Below are 19,238 nucleotides of genomic sequence, written 5' to 3'. Positions count from 1 at the left end.
ACATGGTTCATTCAAGCACTTTAAAAACCACACCTTTTAAATTCATATATTTTTAAATAATGTATCGAATGAAGAATAGGCTGCCTACAAAGACAAGTAAATGACTAAACTCCAAAGCTTCCTTGCTCTTCCAGCCATGACCCAGTCCATTCCAAATCCCAGATCTTGAGAAACATCAGTCATATTGGGACAGAAACTTTACTCTGGGTATAGATTTACCCTAGCACCTATCTCATTATATTGGATTTTCCAGCGTATTTAAATAAACTATTAATTAGTCACACTATTTCTTAAAGTCACACTATTAACTAAAGGTGACTGCAATTATCTAGGGGTGATAATCTGCTGAGTTTACTCTTTAAATACACTGGGACCCAGCATATTGAGTTATATTGGGACAGAAACTTCACTCTGGGTATAGATTTACCCTAGCACCTTGCCGGCAGGATCCTATTATTCATGGTTGTACAAGCAAGGTTCAGGGAAGAGGCTGGCACAGAGAAGGTACCTGGTAACTGTTGTTTGGGGCTGAATTCAGCTCAACTCAGCTCCAGTAGAGACGGTGCTCCCTTCTCTACCATGTTGAGATAGTGTGCAGTCCCTTCCTAAGGGCTGTTACCCACCGCAATAGGACCTGTCAGCTTCAACTTTTAAATTTCTCTACTCTCACTGGGACCCACCTGCTTCAAAAATCATCATGTGGTTTTAGCACCAATTTAGTAAACACAAACTGTCTGAAATATTTTGATTTTGGAGAGTTACTTACAATCACCATATTAAATGATACCTTTCTCCCATGCAGTGAAAATGACAGCAAAATGGTCATTGAATAATGAAATTAGTTTTCTCTTGGGCTTCTGTGGCAAAGCACATGATTTCAATGGTTATCTTAGATCAGCCCAGTGACCTTTACTGGCATGTTGTAACATCAGGCGCCTTAGGAAACTGAAAACTCAATCGTCACTTCCCATACCACTGCCCCAGGTTGGCAGGGCAGGCATTTTCACATCTAGAGTCTCATTTTAAAGCAAGCCTCGCTTTTCAAAAGTTCATTAACAAAGTCTCACAATTAAGAGAGCAGCCCTGTGACTCATTTTTGGATACCTGTAAATAACAGCTCCTCCCTTTGCTGAGAAACGGCTGAACAAGTGCGTGAGAACCACAGGAAGTAATACAGATCTCAGCTGGTGTCAGCGGAGTCTAGAAAAAGGCAGAATTCCCTCTCAGGACGGCGTGGTTCTCGCAGGCATTGCCACTACTTCTCTCCATGTTTCTAAAACAAAGTCTTACGTGGGCTTCGAAGGGACTGCTCCAAGGCTCTATCGATTTCTCCGTCTTTCCTGGCTACTGAGTGACACTGCCAAGTTCAAGTCAAGAAGTACCCATTCTGGTGTTTTTGACACAGTCACCCTACTAGGAAGTGAAGAAGTGATAACAAAAAAACACTTCAGCCTTTCGATTTAAAATAAAAGTAGTCTTGGGTGGACACTTTATAAAGGCAGCCTACCAACAGGTATCCCTAAAATAATTCTTATGAAGCACTAAATCCTAAGTCCCTCAGCCTCTGAAATTAAAAGTAATTTTAAAAAAATCATTCCGCTTTATATGAGAAACCCAATGCTGTGTTTCCGAAGGTGCCCAGACGCGGCGTGAGGACCTGCGCCAGATCCAAAATCCCACCTAAGGCACAGCCGCAGGTCCCGAGCCTAGGCAGTGCCCCCGCCCCGGCCCGCCTGCCTCCCCGATCTCTCCGCGCACGGGGAAAATAGTCAGGAAGAGAAACGGGGGCTCAGGAAGAGAAAAACAAACCTGGACCGGGAGCGAGAGTGCGAACCGAGAAGCCCCTCTCCCGGCAGGGCGCGCGTCCCCTGTGGGCGCAGCGATGCGGAAGGAAACCTGTTGCGCGGCTCCCGGCGGCTCCGCTCCAGGCGCCTCCTGCGGCCGAGGCTGGGCTCCTCCACGGCCGCCCGAGCTCCGCGCCGCCGCGGCCGCATCTGGGCGCCGCCGGCTCAGCCCCCGCCGCTTAGGAAGCGACCACAGCTGGGGACCAGGCCCCGCCCCGGGATGACAGCGCTGGGGCGCGGCGGCAGCCGGCTTACAGAGCACGGGTTCCCGCCCCACCCGGAGTCCGTGCGCTCGGGACCGCCCGGAGCCGGGGGACGAGCTCCAGCCCCTCCCGCGAGCACCGGGGCGTTCCCGCGGGCTGCGCGCACCGGCGCGGGGAGTGGGATGTTTGCCGCCCAAGACACTTCCTCCGCTCATCCTCTGGTCCCCAGGGCAGGGAGCGCGCTGGACTTTCCCCGGGAATCCCCGCTGCGGTGGTGACATTTGCAGTCCGGTGCGTTTCCGCGGCGAGGACGCTGGAAGCGGTCTCTGAGCGTGGGTGTGGCTGCGCAAGCTGCGGCAGGTACTGCATCCCTGGGACCCTCGAGGAGGCGGGCGAGGAGCCTGCGGTCACACACAGGCCGAGCACTGCCTTCCCGGAACCCTGCCGGCCAACCTCTCTCCAGTCGGCCTCAACACCCGCCGGGCTCATCATTCCCTGGATATCAACTGAGCGTCCCCTTGTGTGCCCACCGCGCTCAAAAATACTGCCAAGACCCACCCTCCAGGTCCCGGCACTTTAACGGGGAGAGATAAACACAAAGTGTGGATTGTGCCAGGTGGTGGTAAAGCACCTTGAAAAACAAGGCTGAGGCTGAAAAGTAAGGAAGTGATGATACTCAAGAAAGGAAAAATCGGGCCGGGCGCGGTGGCTCACGCCCGTATTCCTAACACTTTGGGAGGCCGAAGGGGGAGGATCTCTTGAGCCCAGGAGTTTGAGACCAGCCTGAGCAATATGGTGAAAGCCTATCTCTACAAAAAATAAAAAAAAATTAACTGGGCGTGGTGGCGCGCGCTGTGATCCCAGCTACTTGGGAGGCTAAGGAGGGAGGATCACTTGAGGCTGGGAGGTCAAGGATGCAGTGAGCCGAGATCGCGCCACTGCACTCCAGCCTGGGCGACAGAATGAGACTCTGTCTCAATTGAATGAGAAGTAAAAAAATAAAAATAAAGAACGAATCCTGCCTTGATGGGAGAATGTTTAGACATAGGAACCACCTGAAAGAGCTCCCAGTTGCCAAAGATGGAACCATTTGAGCAACGAAGTAAACTGAACAAGGCAGTATTGGATTACAAGCCTAAGTAAAAAATATCCATGAGTCTACAGTGATATAAATAAATAATTGAATAAATAAAAGGTGGAGAGGAGACAAATCTCCTATACAGAATAATTCCAAATAATTTATGTAGACATCTACCCTAGGCTGTGCACAGTGACTTCCTCCAAAATAGTACAATATGGAAAGGGGAAAAGAGTAGGTTTACAATGGAGAAAGCCGACAGACACTACCCCAGCCAGATGTTCTAAGTCAACGTCAACAATCGTGACTCATATTGATGGCATGTAGTCAATATGATGTGATGAATGTGGCGTATTACCTGTGTGGTCTCCCTCCCTGAAAACCATAACCTCAGTTTCATAATGAGAAAAATATCAAACAAATTCCAATAGTGGGACATCCTACAAAATACCTGACCAATATTCCTCAAAGTTGTCAGGTTATCAAAAGTAAGGAAAGTACAGTCCAGACGTGGTAGCTCACGCCTGTAATCCGAACACTTTGAGAGGCTGAAGCGAGAGGATTGCTTGAGGCCAGGAGTTCGAGGCCTGATCTGGCCGACATAGCGAGATGCTGTCTCTACAAAAATAAAAATAAAAATAAAATAAAGAAAGTCTGAAAAACTGCCGCAGCCTAGAAGAAACTCAGGAGACGTGAAAACGAAATGTAATGTGGTATCCTGGATGGGATCCTGGGACAGAAAAAAGACTTGGGGAAAAACTAAGGAAATCTAAATAAAGTACGGACTTTCATTAGTGATAAGAATCAAGGTTGATTAATTAGTTGTGAAGAATGTAATGTAAGATGGTAATTATAGGGAAATCTGAAATGGAATTTATGGCAATTCTGTACTACCTTTGCAATTGTTCTGTAAATCTAAAACTGTTGTAAAAAATAGTTTATTTTAAAAGAAAGTAAAATAAGAAGGATGAGTTATGTTATATTTTTAAAAATGGGTATATTGCAAAGCCATCTAAGATAAGAGAATCATTGAGGGAGGAAACAATGCAGCTACTGGGATTAAGATCATTTCAAGCCTAGGAATCAGTGGATGTAAAGGCCCCGAGGCAGGAGCATGCTTGGCTTCTGGGAGAAATATCAGTGTGGGCAAAACAGAGTCCAGGAAGAGTGATGGTGGTGGGGCTAGGAGTGGGGAATAGAGCATGTAGGGCATTAGTAGTCGTGATAGTCTTTACATTTTACAGTGATTGAGATAGGAAGACTGAAGAATGTTTAACAGAGAAGCTAAATGATGTGGCTGGTTGTTTTTTTAATCTACCATTTTGTTGAGGATAGATTAAAGGACAAAGATTAAAACAGGCCAAAGAGTTAGAAAGCTATGATGGTTAATTTGATGTGCCAAATTTATTGGACCATGGGGTGCCCAGATATTTGGTAAAACATTATCCTGGGTGTGTCTGTGAGGGTGCTTGCTGATGACATTTTTAATTTCTTTTTTTTTTTTTTTGAGACAGCGTCTCACTCTGTTGCCCAGGGTGCAGTGCAGTGGCATGATCATGGCTCCCTGCAGCCTCGACCTCCCCTGCTCAAGTGATCCTCCTGCCTCAGCCTCCCGAGTAGCTGGGACTACAGGCATGCACTACCATACTTGGCAAATTTTTTATTTTTAGCCCAGGCTGGTCTCCAACTCCTCAGCTCAAGTGATCCTCCCACCTTGGTCTCCCAAAGTGCTGGGTTAACAGGCATCAGTTACCATGCTCAGCTGAGATTAACCTTTGAATCCATGGAGAAGACTGCCTGAAAAAGTAAATTGTGGATGGGGAGGAAAGGTGAAGATTGCTGGGGATTAAGAGTGGCATTTTGGACACCTTCAGTTTGGAGATGTCAAGTTGTCATGAAGGCAGTTGGTTAGGTGAGTCTGGGATGGTGGTATATATTTGGAGTTCTTTAGCATATAGATGGTGTGCAGACAGAATGGGGATGTCTGAAGTCTGAATCCTGGCATGCTCCAAAGTTCAGAGGTTAGGAAGATAAAGAATCAAAAAAAGAGAATGAGAAGTTCTGATTAGTGAGATAGATAAACCAAGAGAGAACACGTTTCAGGAGCCAAATTTAAAAATGTTGCAAAAAAGAATGATTAACTGTGAAATTGCTGCTACAGTGTGTAAAATTAGGACGGAAAACTGAGCAATGGGCTTGGCCACATGGAGGTCAGTGGTGAGCTTGGTAAGAAGAGTTTTAGTGGGGGATGACCAAAGCCTGTTTGGAGTGAAAGAATAAAAACAGCAGATGAAGACAAAGAAATGGAGTAGAAACTGGAAGGAACCATATAGTCAAAGCATTTTTTTTTTTTTTTAATTAGAAGCTATACATGTTTGTACGCTCACCGGCATGAACCAAAAGGAAAGGAAAGAGGGATGATATGGGGGAGAAAAACTGGGTTACATACTGGAGCAATGTTGTTGAGTAGATGAGCAGGTGTGCAATCCAATGCACAAATGGAAATTTGGGGTAAAATAGAAGAAAGAGTTCGTCCTTGGTAACAGGAGAGAACAACTCCAAACTGAACGTGTCCAAAATGCCGCTCTTAATCCCTAGCAATCTTCCCCTTCCCTCCCCATCCACAATTTACTTTTTCAGGCAGTCTTCCTCATGGATTCAAATGATAATCTCAGCTGTGTGGTAGCCTGTAAACCCAGCACTTTGGGAGGCCAGGGTAGCAGGATCACTTGAGCCCAGGAGTTAGAGACCAGCCTGGGCAACATAGGGAGATCTTGTCTTTACTAAAAATCAAATAATTAGCCGGGTGCGGTAGTGCATGCCTGTTGTCCCAGCTATTCAGAAAGTATGGCAGAGATGCTGGTAAATGTGGAGGCAAGAACATATTTTATCAATGAAATTAAAAGCAAGAGCCGGACGCGGTGGCTCAGGCCTGTAATCCCAGCACTTTGGGAGGCCGAGGCGGGCAGGTCACTTGAGGTTGGGAGTTCAAGACCAGCCTGACCAACATGGAGAAACCCCGTCTCTACTAAAAATACAAAATTAGCCGGGCATGGTGGTGCATAATGACAGGGTTTAGAGTATGGCCAATGTGAATTATCTTCCGCAATTGATCTGCCCACACCCAGCTGAAACCCCAGGTTATTCTTGTTTTATAAATTTCTCTGGAGACCTTGGCTCTCCCCTCCAGTCTGGAGTTTTTCAGAGATGATGACCGATAAGGACCTTAGGGTGAAGCTCAGATAAAACAGAGCAGGCACTGGGTGCGGGGCGTGGCAGTTGCATGGAGATCTGTCAGCCGTGGCCATCATCCTGCACGCTAGTGCCGTTCCTAATTTACAGAGCTCTAAACCCACTGAATCCCAGGGTTGGAAGGTCCTCTAGCACAGCCACCCTTTTGAAATGCAACTCCTTCATGGCCCTCAGTCAAATAGTCATTGTGTATCCCTGTACCATGTAGTAACCACCAACTACCATTTCTCTTTTTCATGCTAGTTCGAGAACTCTTTGCAGATAAAGAATGTGTTTAAACTTCTTATATTGTTGTGATAAAATATTTACAATATAGAATTTACCATTGTAACTATGTTAAAGTGTACAGTGGCATTAAATACAGGTACGTTCACATTGTGGTGTAACCATCACCACCATCCTGAACGTTTTTATCTTCCCAACTAAAACTTTGCACCCATTAAACACTAACTCCGTAGTCTCTCCTCCCTCTCACCCTTAGCAACCACCATTCTACTTTTTTTTCTTTACTAACATCTCTCTAACTCAGTCCTTGATAAACACAATTCTGCTTCTACTTCTATGAGTTCCATGTTTTTAGATTCCACATGTAAGTGTCATCATGTGGTATTTGTTTTTCTGTGCCTGGCTTATTTCACTTAACATAATGTCCTCCAGGTTCATTCATGTTGTCACAATGACAAGATTTCCTTCTTCCGTAAGGCTGAAAGTACCTCGTTGTGTATATATATCACATTTGCTTTATCCATTCATCCACTGTTGAACACTTATGTTGATTCTGTATCTTGGCTATTGTAAAATGCTGCAATGAACAGGAACATGCAAAAATCTCATCACACTAATTTCATTTCCTTTGGATATATACCCAGTAGTGAAATTGCTAGATTCCACCATGTTACTTTCTGCCTCAATGAATTTGACTGCTCTAAGTATCTCATATTAGTGGAATCATACAATATTTGTCCTTCAGTGACCGGCTTATTTCACTTGGCATTATGACTTCAATGTTTACCCATGCTCTATGTAGCATGTGCCAGAATTTCCTTCCTTTTTAAGGCTGAGTAATAACTCATTGTATGTATATACCAGATTTTGGTTATCCATTCACCTGTCAATGGACACTTGGGTTGCTTCCACCCTCTGGCTAGTGTGACTAATGCTGCTATGAACATGAGTGTACAAATATCTCTTTGAGTCCCTGCTTTCATTTTTGGGGGGTATATACCCAGAAATGAATTTGCTGGGTCGTATGGTAATTCTATGTTTAATTTTGTGTAGAATTATCATTACCATTTTCCACAACAGCCAAACCATTTTACATTTATACCTGCAATGCGCAAGGGTTCCAATGTCTCCACCTCCTTGCCAACACTTATTCCCCTTAGCCTATCTTTGATTTCTATTTCATACCCTGCAGGACACATGATAGTATGTGAGTAAATTATTGACCGTTATTAACCCTGTCAAAAAGGAAATGAGGTTAAATGAAGCAACTTGTGCTCAGCAAGTCTCAGCTAGTACACCTTGTTCTAGATTTGCACTGTACCGTAGCCGCATGTGGCTAATTAAATCTAAATTAATTAAAATTAAATACAATTTAAAAATTCAGTTCCTCAGCCACATTAGCAACATTTTAAGTACTTAACAGCCACCATAACTAGTGTCTACTATTTTGGACAGTGCAGAATATAATATTTCCATTATCGTAGACAGTTATTAATATTTGGCTTCTATATTGGACAGCACTTTCTAGATTCTGGTAGCCACCTCTGCCTCATCTTACAAACAATATTTGAATAAGCTTTTCCAGAACTGGCCAGCGTTAAATTTAAGTTTAAGATCTTTCTTTCAGGAGAGAGAAAATATGCTGCTTAAAAGTCTGTGGCTTTTTTGTACCTCAACGGCTGCTCTGTGAACTCTCTAATTTTCATGTTTAAATATTGTATTTGGACACTCAGTGATCATGTGGTTCTGTTGCTCTTTATTTCCTCTGTGAATGCAGACTTACAAAACTAGTTGAAGCTTTGTCTACATCGTTCAACTCACCTACTAAATCATAAGTTTCAAGAAGGCAAGGATTATGCCTGTTTCACCTACTCCTTTTTACCTAGAGCCTAGCACAATACCTGGAACATTAGAGGCACTCAATAAATATTTGTTGAAAGACGAGTTAATGAATGGCCATAGTAAGCACTGAGATGAAGGCCCTGATACAGCCTATTAGAGGGAGGCACCTAGACGTAACAAGACCTAGGAATATCTATCTAGCTCTCATATATTAATAGTTAGAAAATATGTTTTTTTTCTTACGGAGCATAGATTTTAAGCTAGGATCTTTTTCCCATTATTTAAAAAGTAGCTTAAAATGTAATTCCTATAAGGATCTTGTCTAATGCATGTTTATAAAGCTACTATTCTGATTTGTAAACACCTGTTACCATAAGTGAATATAATAATGAGAACAAATAAATTCTAGATTTGTATAGTATCAGCATGTGTGCAGAGATCTCCTTTTGCCCCTCCAATCCACTTTCCACCTCCCTCCCACCTGTTCTCTGACTTGGGAGTCTGATCTGAATGGATTATTCTGACAGCTGCCTGTGCCCCATAGCTTTCCTGCAAATAGGAAAACTGGCAGGAGGACAGGGGCAGGGAATGAGGTCAGGAAATGTATTCCAAATAGAAGTTCGTGTATGCCCCTCAACAAAAGGTCCCAATTCATCTAAGGTGGTCTCCTCTACATGTCTCTCTCCCTTCCTGGTTTCAGATACTTTTCCATACTCGTGCTTCGCAGTCAAAACTTCCATTACAGCTCCCCTCCACCCTGTCCGTATCTTTGTAATAGACCCCTTATTTAAAACCTCTGCTTGAATTATCCTAATTTGAATATGCCATCCACTTCCCTTTGGGACTTTAACTAATACAGTTTTCTTAATTAGTAGCCAGAGCATAGTCTCCAAATCCCATCTCTGAAAATTTTATAACTACAATCCTGACAGAAATGATCCCTAGTGATATTATCATATCATTATTTCAATCCACTTGTTAGCTTTATAAAGAAACCAGACTGTATGTCATATAAATTGTTCTCCAGTACACTCAGACTAGAAATATATTCCCAGATTCACAGGCAAATCTTTTTGCATATAGCTTTTCTACATAAAATGTAGAAATAAATTTATGGAAACATATAAATGAGAAATCTTTTAGTGTTTTGAATTGGTACATAATATTTTACATATTTATGGGGTACATATGATATTTTGTTGCATGCATAGAATGTGTAAGGATCAAGTCCAGGTATTTGGGGTATCCCTCACCTTGAGTTATTTATCATTTCCATATGTTGGAAACATTTCAAGTTCCCTATTTTAGCTAATTTGAAATATACAATACATTGTTGCTAACTATAGTTAGCAGGAATAGAACAATAGAACTGTTATAGAACATTAGAACTTACTTCTTTTATCCAACTGTAATTTGTACCCTTTGACCAGACTCTCTTCATCCCCCTTTCCACTCACACAACCTTCCCAGCATCTGGTATCTATCATTCTACTCTCTACCTCAATGAAGTTAACTTTTAAGCTCCCATGAGTAAGAACATGTGAAATTTGCCTATGTCTGACTTATTTTACTTAACATAATAACCTTCAGTTCCATCCATTTTGCTGCAAATGACATGATTTCATTCTTTTATGGCGGAATAGTATTCCATTGTGTTTATATACCACATTTTCTTTATCCCATAAATGGAAATTTACACAGTAAAATCAAGTTAATTGTTAAAGTTTTAAATATTTCAATATATAATAAGTTAAAGTTTTAAATATTTCAATATGTAATAAGCATATCTTAAATTACTTCTAGATATGTGATGAAATCTGCAAAGGTTTCAGTACTGCAAACAAGTCATTACTCACATACAAGAAAACACAGTTTTTATCCCTTGAAGCTTGTTTAAAATGTACAGTTTTTAGCAAACATGAGATCATTAAAAAATATAAACCTAATAATGCTGATACCAATATTAAAGATAACCAATACTATTGTTTGGTTACAATGTGCCAAGCACCATGTTCACATTGTCGTATATTATTTAATTTCTCATCACAGATTTGTGAAATGTGCAAAACTCAACCCTATTTAAGAGAGGAATAGACTGAACCCTATAGCCTCCTGTCCACTGTCCGAAACAACAAGCAGAAGACTTCAGACTCAAATACTAGTGTGTAACACAAAAATCCAGGTTCTTCACCATTAATAATTCAAGAACAATGTTAGAGACCGCAGAAGAGGCCAGGCGCAGTAGCTCTCGCCTGTAATCCCGGCACTTTGGGAGGCAGAGGTGGGCAGAGTGCTTGAGCCCAGAAGTTCAAAATGAGCTTGGGCAACATGGCAAAACCCCGTCTCTACAAAAAAAATACAAAGAAATTAGCCAGGTGTGGTGGTTGGTGTCTGTAGTCCCAGCTACTCGGGAGGCTGTGTTGGGAGAATCACCTAAGCCCAGTAAGTCAAGGCTGCAGTGAGCCCTTATTGCACAACTGCACTCCAGCCTGGGCAATGGAATGAGACCCTGTCTCAAAACAACAACAACAACAACAAAAACTGAAAATAATGACTTTCCATAGCAAATGATTTTTTCATCCTGTTATCTGCACAAAAGGGCAATATGAACTCAAGGTAAGCTTAGAAAAAATACTAAAAAAAGAAAAGAATGCAACAGATGACTCTCACAGAAAAGCAAATTTCTTGTTATTTACTAAGATCATTTCTTTTTCCAAGATACACCAATAGGGGTAGAAAACATGTGGCGAAAAATTGTATTATTTTGGTATTTGTTAAATTGTGCTCCTGCCTACAATTCCTGAATTGACACTATTGTATCTTTACTTTAACCCAAATTTCAATTAAGTAAAAACTTTTCTTTGATCTATTTGCTTACTTGTAAGAGGCCTGAAGTTTGACATGTACTGCTTGCTCTAATGTATACAAATAGAACAAAAGTTTTCTGTGAAGGAGAATGAGTTTTTAAAAAATCTGATCTAGAGATAATCTAGTTGATCCACTTAATAGCTCTTGATGGAAACCAATTTTTCTGCAACTGTGATTTTTGCATAACAAGTTGCAAAAGTATTTTAAGATCAGACTGTTACTCAATACTCATTTCTGGTAAACTCCTTTTTGCACCATTGCCTTCGTCTGCAGAACAGATAAAAGTGAAACAGAAAAGCACAAACAGAATGTAACACGTAAGCCATGCCTTTTACAGATAATAGTTTAGCCACAAGCCTTGAAATACTGGTTTTGAATGTGAATAATTAGTTTTCAACAAGTATAATTTTCACAAATACATTAAACATTTGTATAGCCATATTCTGTTCATTTAGATGAATTTGTGTCATCTATTTAGAAACTCTATACTTCCACGCCAAGAAGCCTTACTTTGGGGCTGAGATCTGGCTTTCTTCTCTTCTTCCTCCCCTTCATCCATTTCATCCCTTTGAGGCTGCTCCATGTCTCTGTCTTACTTTTCCCTTTGGCACTCTTCAGATGGACCCATTCCTTCTTCACAGATGGTTTATAGTTTCTGTGAGTTCACGGACCACAGCCTGCTAGCAACCTTCCATGACCCTGAAGAAAATTTGAAAGTACAATACTGGCACCAAAAAATAATAAGTTGTTTCAAATGATGAATTGGGCCAGGCGCGGTGGTTCACGCCTGTAATCCCAGCACTTTGGGAGGCCAAGGTGGGAGGATCACTTGAGGTCAGGATTTCAAGATCAGCCTGGCCAACAAGGCGAAATCCCATCTCTACTAAAAATACAAAAATTAGCCAGGCGTGGTGGCATGCGCCTGTAGTCCCAGCTATTCAGGAGGCTGAGGCAGAAGAATCTCTTGAACCCAAGAGGCAGAGGTTGCAGTGAGCCAAGATTGCGCCACTGCACTCCACCCTGGGTGACAGAGTGAGATTCTTTCTGAAAAAAAAAAAAAATATATATATATATATATATATGTGAATTGACCAAAAATGACAGAGTAAACAGGTTGAAGTCTGAGCAGTGAACTCACCGATTCAAAGGACAGTCTTTCCTTGAGACATCTGCCTCTGTGGGTGATGATCTTTTTGAGACCTTGCAGAAGCTGACGGATGTTCCTCTCAGTCCCTCGCTCCTTTCCTTGTGTGCCCCAGGTGTGAGGAGTGATCTTTGGTAGGGTCTAACATTGCCTTGCATCACTCAGGGTGTTGAAAACAGGCTGCTCTAGCTGATTTCTTTAAACCCTAGTTTTCTACAGGTTGGTGATGAAGAAAGGTGAATTATGAAACAGGAACTTTTGCCACAACCCTGTATCCCTAGTCACAAAGAAACATTTACAAAAGTCCACATGCAAACTGCAATTCATAATTGATTACAGTGCAAATGTGGGTGCTAGACTTAATTTATTCACACCTATTTCTTCCACAGACCTGGCACAGAATCTCTGCAAATTAATGAGTGGGCCCCTTTTCAAGAAAAAACCGATATGGCACCCAGTGTTGACAAATTACTTCTACCACAGTGTTACTTGAATGTAATATAAACACAGTGTTACTTAAACATAAACAAGCTATAAATTCCTTATGGCTGTAGACCCTTTAAAAAACTATAAAATCCAAACCAATTTGCACATTAAAAGCATAAAATTAATAATAATATTAAAATAGACTGGGCATAGTGGCTTATGCCCATAATCCTAACACTTTGGGAGGCCGAGATGGGTGGATCTCGAGCCCAGGAGTTTGAGACCAGCTTGAGCAAGGCCCTGTCTCTACAAGAAAAAAAAAAAAAAAAGCAAAAATTAGCCAGGTGTGATGGTGCAAGCCTGTAGTCCCAGCTACTTGGGAGGCTGAGGAGGGAGGATCACCTGAGGTCAAGGCTGCAGTAAGCCCTAATTGCACCACCAAACTCCAGCCCGAGCCACAGAATAAGACCAGTCTCAAAGTAATAATAATAATAAAACAGCATTGATTTAACATTGTTTTGATGAAACAAAACCACGAAAGTTTTATTCTAAAAGTAGAAAAGATCATTTGGGTGTTTTGTATTTCACTTGTTAGCTATGTGATTCTCTTTATTTTGAATATATTTGAATATGAAAATATTCAAATATTTTGAATACTATTTATTTTTAATACAATAGACATGCATTTGAGGATCTCTCATTATCCTTGTTCTGATTTTCTCTTTTAAACTATACATTTGTCCTGAATCGTCAATCCATGGTTCATTACTAAGTCATCAATCTAAAATGCTCGCTAAAATAAAATGCCAAAATATGAATTTAATTTAATGAAAATGTTTTTATTCAATATTTATGATCATATTTAGTCCTAATGAATTTAAATATTGGGTATGATGCATCTCCTTTGAAACAGGAACGTGGCGGTAACTCAGGAGGTACAGGTGCTTCACGTTAGGCATGCTTGTGCTACTGAAGGCTGTATGATGACTCAGCTGTCCTATCATTTGCCTTCTGTGCTGCAGATCACCAAGACATCACCTGAGCTTTACTTGGAGCCAGGCTTTGATTTGTTGCCACACATGTGTCAACCAGATGTAAATGGTGAGACTGTATACTTATAAAGCGGAGTATGCAGATAATCCTGAATTATAATTTTTTTAGCTTACCATCCAAATTCAATTTTGTAGAACAATTGGACCGTCTGCAAACATCAATAATAGTTTGAAACGCTGGGCAGGTAGTTATGGTTGTGCTATGTGGAAAAGCATGGTATAGAGAAAAGACTGGATTGAATGTCTGGATTCCAGGCCAACCATGGTTTGATCCCAATGCATCTGTCAGGAAGGCAGAACATCCTCGTGGTCAGAAGCGCTGGTTCTGGAACCAGACTGCCTGAGTTTGTATCCTGTTTGTGTTTCTCCCTCTCATGAAGTATCTGATGTGCAACTGCTAGAAATGAAGTCAGAAGGCACATCCAACTGTCAGAGCACTCCGGGCCTGACTTGGCTACAGAGAGCTGCTTCCTCTGAGGTTACACCTTCCCCCAGCAGCTTGTGTCCTGTGCTAGGGATAAAGCTGGGGCCATCTCAGCTCTATGCAGGATACTCTAATGAGCACAATATGCTAACAGAGCTCCTGGCCAGATTGATTGAGGCTTTGTCAGGCCTCCATCCCAGTTTGACTTCTTCCTCTGCCCAATTCTGCCTCCAATATCTTCCTTTCATGGGTGTTGATGCCTAATAAACATCTTACCTCCCAAACTCTGTCTCTGCAAATTCTTCTAGACAACCCAATCTGCAATACTGCACCACAAATTTTTGGTTGTTTGAATTTGGCTAACTAACCTCTCTGTGCCTCAGTTTCCTAATCTGTAACATGGAAATATTAAAATTATATTTCCTTTAATATGAGACACCTTTGCTTGTAAGATACACTTCTGTTTCATATGACATTAAAAAAGAAAAAACTGGTTGGGTGCAGTGGCTCACGCCTGTAGTCCTAGCACTTTGGGAGGCCGAGGCAGGCAGATTGCTTGAGCCCAGGAGTTCAAGACCAGCCTGGGCCACATGGTGTCTACAAAAAATACAAAAATTAGTCAGGTGTGGTGGTGCCCTACTGTAGTTCCAGCTACTTGTGAGGCTAAGGTAGGAGGATCTCTTGAGCCCAGGAGGCAGAGGTTGCAGTGAGCTGTGATCATGCCACTACACTCCTGCCTGAGTGACAGACTGAGACCCTGTAAAAGAAAAGAAAAGAAAGAAAGAGAGAGAGAAAGAAAAAGAAAGAAAGAGAACTTACATGAAGGAGGCACTAACAGAAGATCTCCATACAGAACTGACACAAGGTGATATGGTTAGGCTGTGTCTCCATCCAAATCTCATCTTGAATTGTAATCCCCATGTGTCTAGGGAGGGAAGTGATTGGATTATGGGGACGGTTTCCTCCATGCTGTTCTTGTGATAGTGAATTCTCACGAGATCTCATGGTTTTATAAATGCTACTGCACTCCCACACTCACTCCCTCCAGCTGCCTTGTGAAAAAAGTACCTGCTTCTCCTTCTGCCATGATTGTAAGTTTAAAATTGACATGGCCTCCCCAGCCATGGTGAACTGCGAGTCAATTAAACCTCTTTCCTTCATAAATTACCCAGTCTTGGGTATTTATAGCAGTGTGAGGATAGACTAATACGCAGGGTAAGGAAGAAATAAAACTACAGAAAAAGATACGAAGAAAACTTTTGTTATCTTAATGTTTTTTTAATATGAAAAGAGATTTTATAATTATTATTTTTATGATATGTCATATTAGTGAATATAACATCGCATTTTCACAAATGGCAAATGAAGTAAAGGATAACATTTCTCTTTGATTCCCAGAAACCTCAAAATCATCTGTCTTTTGGAGGGTTCAGTTTTTTATGACACTGTGATACTGTCCATGAGGATACCAACAGTGCTTAGTAGTAACAAACATTTTGCTAAGCTGGTCTATCTGGGTCCTTGCTCAAGGTGCTCATATTCTTCTAATCTGGTTCCGAGCACCTGGTCACGTGTTTCTTAGTTATTACGCACGGATCTGTTTAGAGGGATAGGTTTGGTGTGTTCATATGGAAAGTCCACAGAACGGTGGTAGCATAATGTCATCCTGCCATCAGATATCACAGCAAGCTGTACTTTCCATTTATAGTCATCTGAAAGAGAAGAATACATGGAATTTTTCAAATACTCAATTGATCTTAAAAAAGCAGAAAAAGAGGAAAAGGGGAACAAAGAACAGATGAAACAAACAGAAAACAAATAGCAAGATGTTAGATTTCAGCCTAACACATAAATAATCACATTAAATATAAGTAGTCTAATCACTCCAATTAAAAGGCAGAGATGGTCAGACTGTACAAAAAGAAAAATGCAACCATATACTGCTTACAGAAAGGGTACTCGTTAAATATAAAGACACGAGTGAAGTTATGAGAAAAGATACAGCATGTTAACACGAATAAAAAAAGCTAGAGTGGCTATATTGATATCAGACAAAGTACATTTGAAAGCAAATTAGAAGTATTACTAGAGATAAAAAAGGTCATTTCATAGTGATAAAGTGGTAAATTAATCAGAAAGATAACAATTCTAAAGCTTATGCATCTAATAATAGCTTCAAAATATATGAATTAATAAATTAATGAAATCCTGATCTATTTAAATAATTTGTAAGTATTTATGTTCATTAGTTATAATTTGTATTCTGCCTTTGTTTTAATTGACAGACTTTTGGGGAGGTCACTTTTTGATTTATAAGAACAATTAAGCAGAAAGTACAGAGAATTCCCACATACCCCCTCATCTTCTCCCATCCACACAAAGGGATAAATAAGAAAACTTTTGTGTCTTAATCTTTTTTAATATGAAAAGATATTTTATAAGTATTATTATTTTATGATATAACATATTAGTGAATATAATAGGTTTCATTTTCTCAAATGGCAAATGAAGCAAAGGATAACATTTAAGTGTTTACATTCATTAGTCTCCCCTTTTAGTCACATCTTGTTTTAATGTGGTACATTTATTACAATTGATGAGCCATACTGGTACATTCTTATTAACTAAAACCCACAGTTTACATTGGGGCTCATTCTTTGTGTTATACATTCTATTGGGTTTGTATATGTGTGTGTGTGTGATTTTTCTCTAATTGGGTTTTGACAAATGTATAATGATTAGTATAGTATAGACATGTGTAATCCACTCATACAGTATGATACAGAATAGTTTCACTGTCCTAAAATATTCGCTATGGGTTACCGTACCCATAATTTTGTCTTTTCCAGAATGTCATATAGTCAGAATCATATAGTGCATAGCTTTTCAAACTGACATCCTTCACTTAACAGTATGTATTTAAGGTTCCCCCATATTTTTTTGTGGTTTGATAGCTGAATTATTTTTTTCATGGAATAATATTCCATTGTATGGCTGTTCCGCAGTTTGTTTATCCATTCACCTACTGAAGGACATCTTGGTTGCTTCCAAGTTTTAGCAGTTATGAGTAAATTTGCCGGAAAATCTGTGTGCAGGTTTTTGTGTGGACATAAGTTTTCAACTCATTTGGGTAAACACCAAGGATCATATAGTAAGAGTATGTTTCGTTTTGTAAGAAACTGCCAAACCGTCGTCCAAAATGGCTGTGCCATCTTTCATTTCCATCAGCAATGAGTGAGAGTTCCTGTTGTTCCACATCCTTGCCAGCATTTGGTGTCATCAGTACTTTGGATTTTAGCACTTCTTACAGGCGTGTAGTGGTTTCTCATTGTTATTGTAATTCTTTTAACTTTATTAGATAATGTTAACATATTGTTTGATATTTTGAGTCTTTTACATTTATTAGAATTTGTATTTTTTCAAAAGTAAATTCAAAGTGAGTTTTGAATATCATTATTGTTTATTTTTTAATTCTTTAGACTGTTATGTCAACAGAATAAAACTATGTGAAATCTTACTATAACAATATAATATTTTGTTGAATGAATGTGAGAAAAACAAGTTATGAGGAATAAATGGGCCATAATGTATGAATTGTATATATTTTTTCTTATTCATCAAACATTGATGGTCCATCAACACTCAACATATGCTCAGTAATAATTAAATTTAGGCATTTAAAAATATTTTCCCATTTGTAGTCACATATTTCTCAGTTTCATCATTGTAAGGTTATATTTGCCAACGTAGGATGAAGAACATATTTAACAGTTTCTTAGCTTGATTTATAATGTTAAAGTATTCATACATGTGGAATGTTGGCCTCTTTTTAGACTCCTGCCTTGGGATAGTACTTTTGATAGAAGCAGGTCACAGTTTTTGGGAGTCATGAGAGGCTATGGATATTCTCAGTAGAAACTTGCACATATACAGATACAGACAAAGTTCTATGTACAACTCAGGGATTCACAGACTCCCTGACACTCATCGATGGACCCAAGGGATCCATTCACTGTAGATCGACAGCCCCTGCTGTACAATTCCCTACGTGTTAGTGCCATTTTAATTTTCCTAATGCACAATCCTGAGATTGTCATCCTCCCATCTCTTCCTTCAAACTCCTCCAGGGGCTTCCATTTTTTTATCCAACATTTTCTTCATCCTACCATTTGAAGTATTCGGCAATCTCAACTCAACGGACCTGAACAGACTTATCTCCCTGTATCCCTTCGTGTTGCCCAAGACTAAGCCATGACTAATTGGGCCACTTACTATTCCCTGGATATATCTCTGGGCTTTCCAGTTTCTCTGACTTTGTTTATATAATTTTCTTCTTGAAATTTCCTTTTCTTCATCTGTGCTGACTAAAATTCTACCATTATTCACAGCTCCTTGTTGTAACCTTTTCTTCCTACCCCCACCCACCCTAAAACAATCTTTTATTTTCTTGACCTCTCAGAACAAGTGTTTTTATATCCGTGCTTTTTCCTTTCCTTTCCTTTCCTTTCCTTTCCTTTCTTTTCCTTTCCTTTCCTTTCCTTTCCTTTCCTTTCCTTTCCTTTCCTTTCCTTTCTTTTCCTTTCCTTTCCTTTCCTTCCTTTGTGCCTTCCTTCCTCCATTCATTATTATCGAGCTATTCCATAAACTTTGCTGAGTCTGCACAGTACTGGGCAGTCTACTGGGACAAACTGTTACTACTCTGCAAGAGGTTCACAGATTAATGGGAGCACATTCACGCAGGACCTGAAGAAGACCTTGGCTGGAGGGTGGTAAAATGCAGGGGTTGGGTTAGACTGCCTAGGCCCTGAGCCTAGCTCTGCCAATGCTAGCTGGGTGACCTGGGCCAAGTTACTTTACTTGCCTCTGTCTGTTTCTTTATT

General features: G+C 40.5%; 1 protein-coding gene across 3 annotated transcripts in view; it reads right to left on the bottom strand.

Moving 5' to 3' along the window:
• Positions 1-12,587, bottom strand: part of STX11 (syntaxin 11) — a 48,397-nt gene extending 35,810 nt beyond the window's left edge. The window contains exons 1-2 of one of the 3 annotated variants that reach the window (XM_054492176.2): positions 12,451-12,587; positions 11,823-12,011 (exon numbers count right to left, since the gene is read on the bottom strand). In XM_054492176.2, coding sequence (XP_054348151.1) covers positions 11,823-11,895 — 73 coding nt within the window. In that variant the 5' untranslated portion in view covers positions 11,896-12,011; positions 12,451-12,587. The other 2 variants (XM_054492177.2, XM_063666717.1) reach the window with 2 other exon arrangements.
• Positions 12,588-19,238: the final 6,651 nt, after the last annotated feature.

This window comes from Pongo pygmaeus, chromosome 5, assembly GCF_028885625.2.
Source record: "Pongo pygmaeus isolate AG05252 chromosome 5, NHGRI_mPonPyg2-v2.0_pri, whole genome shotgun sequence".
Taxonomy (NCBI): domain Eukaryota; kingdom Metazoa; phylum Chordata; class Mammalia; order Primates; family Hominidae; genus Pongo; species Pongo pygmaeus.
The sequence above is the reverse complement of the archived record's forward strand: the minus strand, read 5'-3'. Positions and strand labels throughout refer to the sequence as shown.